Below are 6,000 nucleotides of genomic sequence, written 5' to 3'. Positions count from 1 at the left end.
ATCTCTATCCTGAGGGGTTGGGTGTGCCACACCGTTTTTCTTTCCCCTTGTTTTTTCAAATTTTCCCAGCAAGCTACAGCAGGGCACCTGACAGGATCCAGCTGTTCAGAACACTTCAGAACAGATCTGAAGCACAGTTTTGTGATGTTTACAGGCAATGAGACACTTTCGGGGGTCACCTCTGTCTCTGGTATGGCAATGGAACCTCTCAAGTTGTAACATACATTATGAACAAAACAGACAAGTTACAGGGAATGGAATTTTTCTGACCTTAACAACAGAAGACAAGCACTTATCTCTTTGCACTACATCCACAAGGTAGATGTGGCATTCTTAAAATAACTTTATACTCAGTTATGAGTAAGACTATTCATCCTACACCCCAGTTCTGCATACAGGAAGGAACAAGCTCATAGCAGAAGAATTTTTTTCGGCAGTGGGAACAACTGCACGATGATTATCTTCCACCCAGTGTGGGATTCCATGAGAGATCACGGATGCTCTGGCAAGTGTTGGGGCATTACTACATGTTTGTGGAAGTCTCTCAGCTTTTATTAATTAGACTCCTGACAAAGCAGTAAAACCCTGTAACAGAAAGCCACACTGCTCATTCCTGAATCATATGAAATCATTCACCATTTTATGTACAAGTTATGAATTACAATCTTCAACTCCTCATCAGAAAAAATAAACCAAAAAGCCTAAAAAAGCATTTTTGGAAGAACTGCATAGTATACAGAAGCATACTTCAATTACAAAATATCTTACAGAACACAGACTGTAACAAAAAGCAGAGCCTGTTACCTTTTCTGAGAAGGCAGTGCCCAGCCCAAACTAGATGTTTCACCTCCATTATTAGAGGAACAGCTTTAACTGAACAGAAGAGTACATGAAAAAAGTTCCTGAACAGTCCAAACAGTTTAACAGAAAAATAAAAGTACATTTGTAAACAACTTTAAAACACGAGCCTTATGAAAACATTAAAGGTCACTGAAAGTTAAGCCGCTAAACTCTTAGCCCAAGCTGCCGTGTTTTACCCTTATAGTTTTTTTCATGATGACAATTTTTTTCATATGGAAAACCTCTGTGAGAAATCTGGGCAAGTGTTTTTAAATTTTTTTGTAAAATTAAGAAAAGAACAAGTTGAAGGCAAAAAGTCAAACTCCAAGATCCCTTTGAAAACTAAAAGAGTGATAAAACCAAACTATTGATTGAAGCCAACAGTGCATGGTAGCACAGCACTTATTTATAATCTGAGACCTTTTTTAATGTAAACTCTGGAAAATCATAAACAACTGCCAAAAATTACTTTTGTATTATGTACCATGAATTTATCACTGCATTGACTTTCATTATTCAAACCTTGCCATAAAGTGACTTTTCACATACAACAGATTGACCTTAAGCATATCTCTTTTACTACACAGCAAAAAGGTAAAAATTGTCCTGAGCAATGATTTTGTGTATGTAACTATCAATGCTTCTGAAGTTGAGCATCAGTATTTATGCTGATCTACTTTTATGCTTCAGCATATGTTAAATAAGCTGCTGATCACTGAGTGTCTCCATTTTGGTAGATAGACAGATGTATGTGAACAGCAATGCTTTGGATAACTTGTGCTATTCCTAATACTAGAGTTATTTTCTCCCTCAATTACATTTTGCTATAAATATATGTGCCCTTAAGTTGATCCCAATATCAGTTTCAGCTAACTAATCAAATTATCTCTTAAGGTTTTGGGAATGAGAACCCTTCCTTTATTTAAATAAAACGAGGGAAAGGTTTCTAACTCCCAAAGCTTTGCCAACAATGGATTTATTTTCAAGACAGGATGTTCAGTAAGTTGTTCGTCCTCTTTGCTGTTCACAGATAAGCACAACTGTAGTAATGGTTTTTATCAAGTAGGCAGGAAGAGAAAGAGAAAATAGTATGTTTTTCCTCTTAAGGTTTTTCCAAGTTCTGCTCATGGGTATGAGTAACCATTTATTTGAAATAAGTGTACTTCAAATTTCAGATCACTTCTCTTTTATTTATAGGGCTCAGCAGCTAAACTTCAAAATTTCCTATTTTAATTTTGCAAACAAGTGATATTAAAACCCTACCTGTAACTGAGAACATCAAGAACTTATGTATGTATGTAAGGAGTAATTTATCATTGTATATAGAAGTGTCTCATTTTTGTACCAGTTAAAGTTAATTCATAATCCAAATAATCAATCTGCAATGTAAACAAGTAATTATTTTCTCCTATGTAATAATGGTAAATATCAACACTGAGCATTACATATTCCACTCAAGTTCATTAAATGCAATTTTTCAGTCACAAAGGCAGCAGGCATTCTGTGATGAACTTCCTTTAAGCTATGTCCAAATGAGTGGAATAACTGAGATTCCTGACAGAGATCTAAGCTATTTCCCTCATTTTCTTAATAGTTTCCACTATTTGCATACTCAACTCCATTTTATAATTTGCTATTTAAAATAAAGTTATTTCCCCAAACTCTTCTCTATCTAAAACAAACTTATTTACATTTATGGTAAATGCTTTTCATCAAATAAGTTTTAAGAAAAAAAACTGAAACAAAATCAATAATGGAGCAAAAACATAAAGGGTGCAAGTATTTCAAGTACTGTATTAATTTTCTTTCTGAATTTTCTTCCAAAGATCCTACAGGGACAAAAGCTTTAATGGTTTGGAACACACTTTTACATATTTTTGATGATATCTTTTATACAAGGAACCAATTCTGTCCAGTGATCACCTTCCTAACTTTTGGCCAGTATTTAAATGAAACTGGATGTCATTCACCCCAAGAAAGTAAACAAAATACAGTCTTTTACTTCAAATATTTTATGAATGCAAGATTACAAGAAATATATTAGTCAAAATGCAGGGCTATCAAGCACTGAACCAAGAATGCTGGCATCAGCTTGCCTACCATTTTGCGTGTGGAAAAATACACAATGTCTACAGGTAAAAGGCATCACTAATGCATCATGAATTACTCTGGTCAGCCAACATCACCTCTGCAGCTTGGTGCATGTTTCAGTTTATTATGAAAATAATCATCATAACAATAGTTTGAGATGAGACACTGGAACAAAACCATTCTTAAACAGGAAAGTCTTTTTTTTTTTGCTCTTATGAGGCAACACCAAAAACTAAAAATAAGTTCTCACAATTTAGCAGCCTCCTTAACACTTGTTAGGCTAGCCTTCACACAAGGAGCATGCAAACAGCCACTCTTCTTGCTTTAACTTGAGGGCTATTGGTTAATTCAAGTCACTGTTTCTTCACCCTATTCAATTAACCTGTTGAACTGGATTTCACCTAGGAAAAAGAAAATTAAATGATGTTAAGTGTAGCAGACACGTACAGATCACACCAAGAAGCTAACACTCATGAGCTGTCATAATAAGGGATAATAATAACAATAAAAAAAAAATCAGTCTTTTCTGTGCATATTTTTCATTTAAAAGGTCCCAGGAAATCATGATGTGCCTGGCCGCTTCTGTTGCTGATTTCTGATGACCTCTAATTGTTTTTTGCATTGCTGATAGTATGTTGAGAGACTTTTATTTTCATCTAACAGCTTTTTATGTTCTTGTACTAGACGGGATGTGTTTTGCTGGTCTTTTTCATCCTGGTCCAGTTCTGCTATTAGTTCTTGTCTGAAATAAAAAAAAAAGTCATTGTCATTTATATTCTATTTTCATTTGTGTGTAGCTGACTTCATATGTTTCAGATCAGTATTTGATTATCAATCTGAACTCACAGCTGGTGACATTCTGTGCAAAAGAAGTTGACAAAAGAATGTTATTCTTTAATAACATAATGTAGTCTGGGGAAAAATTCCCTTCCAAATCAAATCCACATTTAATCTTTAAAACAGCTCAGGACTGAGCCTCAGTCTCTACAACTGTCATTTAGATAATGTCTTTCAGATGTAGTTTTACAGGTCACAGTAAAATACTTAAGGAGCAGCACAAAATTTCATAAATATATTCAATTCCAATTTTAGATATCTATATGTACATTTTAAATCTCTAAAAGGCAACTTCAAATACAAAATTGCAGTAATTTTTGTAACTTTTTAGTGAAATGCTATTTTCTATCTGGACTTGAACTTATTGAAGCAGTGGAAAAGTAGAATCAGGGAAATTATTTCTGTAACTGGCATTTCCCATTATTTATGCTGTAAGTGTTCAACACGTTTTTTTAGCAAAGATTTTAGAGACCCAAACACACTGATAATCTTGCTATAATTTATTCTGCAAAACTGATGTGGCAGTTTGTTTTACTATTCTGTTATGAGCTGACAAGAAGGCAAGCTGCCAGCAATATTTTTGCAACAAAATAGCAATGGAGAAAGTTAATTAATTGTTGCCATATGTTTTTTAATTACAGTGAAAGAAAATTTAGTATTTATATAACTACCTTAACCAGCATTAAATTCATCCATCACAACATATTTTTTAGTTTTAATGCCTATGGACAATTACAGTCTGACTAAGAAAAAACAGTTTGGAAGAAATATGAACACAAACTTCCTAGGGAAAAAGACCAATAGGAATCTAAAAGTAGAAAATAACAGTTTTGAAAGAAGAATATTTTAAATAATTTATTGACAATTGGGGACAACATCAATAGAATCAAAATTAAGATACTAACTCTAGCATCATTATCTCCTCATCAAATCTAAAAATCCTAGTTACATGTGAAAAAACCGAATTGGTCACAGAATACTAAGCTCAAAGTGAATATGTGATAGGAGTTCAATCTTACAGTAACATTTACCCCCCATTCTGCATGTTATTTCTACTGTACAAAAGGTTTACACACACATTTTTCTCATTAGCTAATTCACAAATACCAAGGCAAGATCCCTATTAACAGCTGCCAGTGGCTCAGACACTGGTGGGTCACAAGCTGATTATTTGGTCTAGTGTGCGACTATGACCTCTGGATTGGTCCCCAGCATCAGGAAACAGAACACAACAGAACTTGTTATGAACTCAAATTCTGAATCAGCAATCATTTTTACCTAATACAACAATATGTGCAGCTGCTTTACTTATACATGTAAAGAGGAAAGAGTTTATTTCCAACACACAAGGAGAAGGCACATAACAGCTTTTAAGCATCAGGTCCTCAAGCCATGGCAGAAGAATCTAAGATGAGTGTTGATAATATTGTTGTAAATGCAGTGCTTGACAAAAGTCAGAGATACGATTAAAACTAACAGCAAAACGACTAACACTGACATATTACCCAAAATTCTATAATTTGTTAACTAAACAATTATCTATAAATTACAACTGAAAATACTTTAATGGACAGTGTAGCAAATTAAATTCCAAGGTTCTTTAACAGTTCAGGTGTTCCATTTGAGATGATAAAATCAAACATTACCAGTTTGTTACATAGAGATTCATTACCAGTTTGTTACAGAGATTCGCCATGACCTTATGTAGGACTTGTCCAGAATAAGAGTCTTGATATTGATTAGAACTTTCAATTACCTGCTCTAAATATTTCATCTGTACTGGCAGCTCAGTATTCCTGAGTTTAAGGCTGGAAAATAATGATGCCCTATGAAATGTTACTTCAAAAAGCCAGAAATAATAGTCACAGTGACTATTATTTACTTTTTATTATGTATTTTTATTATTATACGCACACTTTGCATATAGAAAAGACATAGAAGGACAGAAAAGTTTAAACACATTTCACTTACTTCCTCTGCAACAGCAATGCGATTTCTGTCTGAACTTTCATATATTCTTGTGCCATTTTGCAGTGCTGCTCAAACACAGCCATAGATTCTTTGGAGTTTGGGCATGGTGCTAGAGGCTGAAAATAAATCAGACATGTAAAAGACTAATGAACTGATATCTTAGTAAATAGTGTGTTAGAATGTCTCTGCAGTGTATTTATAACAGTCTTTTAAAAACCAGTAAGCCTTTAAAAATAAGTGTTAAACCATCCCCTGGAAAAT

General features: G+C 34.0%; 1 protein-coding gene across 10 annotated transcripts in view; it reads right to left on the bottom strand.

Annotated features, from left to right (window-relative positions):
* Positions 1-618: 618 nt before the first annotated feature.
* MAP3K7 (mitogen-activated protein kinase kinase kinase 7) overlaps positions 619-6,000 on the bottom strand; it is a 48,113-nt gene continuing 42,731 nt past the window's right edge. For 7 of the 10 annotated variants that reach the window (XM_039730635.1, XM_039730644.1, XM_039730717.1 and 4 more), the window contains 2 exons: positions 5,740-5,855; positions 619-3,673 (listed from right to left, as the gene is read on the bottom strand). In XM_039730635.1, the coding sequence (XP_039586569.1) occupies positions 3,493-3,673; positions 5,740-5,855 (297 nt within the window). In that variant the 3' untranslated portion in view covers positions 619-3,492. The remainder of the gene's footprint in view (positions 3,674-5,739; positions 5,856-6,000) is intronic. The other 3 variants (XM_039730652.1, XM_039730681.1, XM_039730663.1) reach the window with 3 other exon arrangements.

Source organism: Passer montanus, unplaced genomic scaffold (genome assembly GCF_014805655.1).
Source record: "Passer montanus isolate IOZ18808 unplaced genomic scaffold, ASM1480565v1 scaffold11, whole genome shotgun sequence".
Classification (NCBI taxonomy): Eukaryota; Metazoa; Chordata; class Aves; order Passeriformes; family Passeridae; genus Passer; species Passer montanus.
This window is presented reverse-complemented; position numbering and strand designations above follow the sequence as displayed.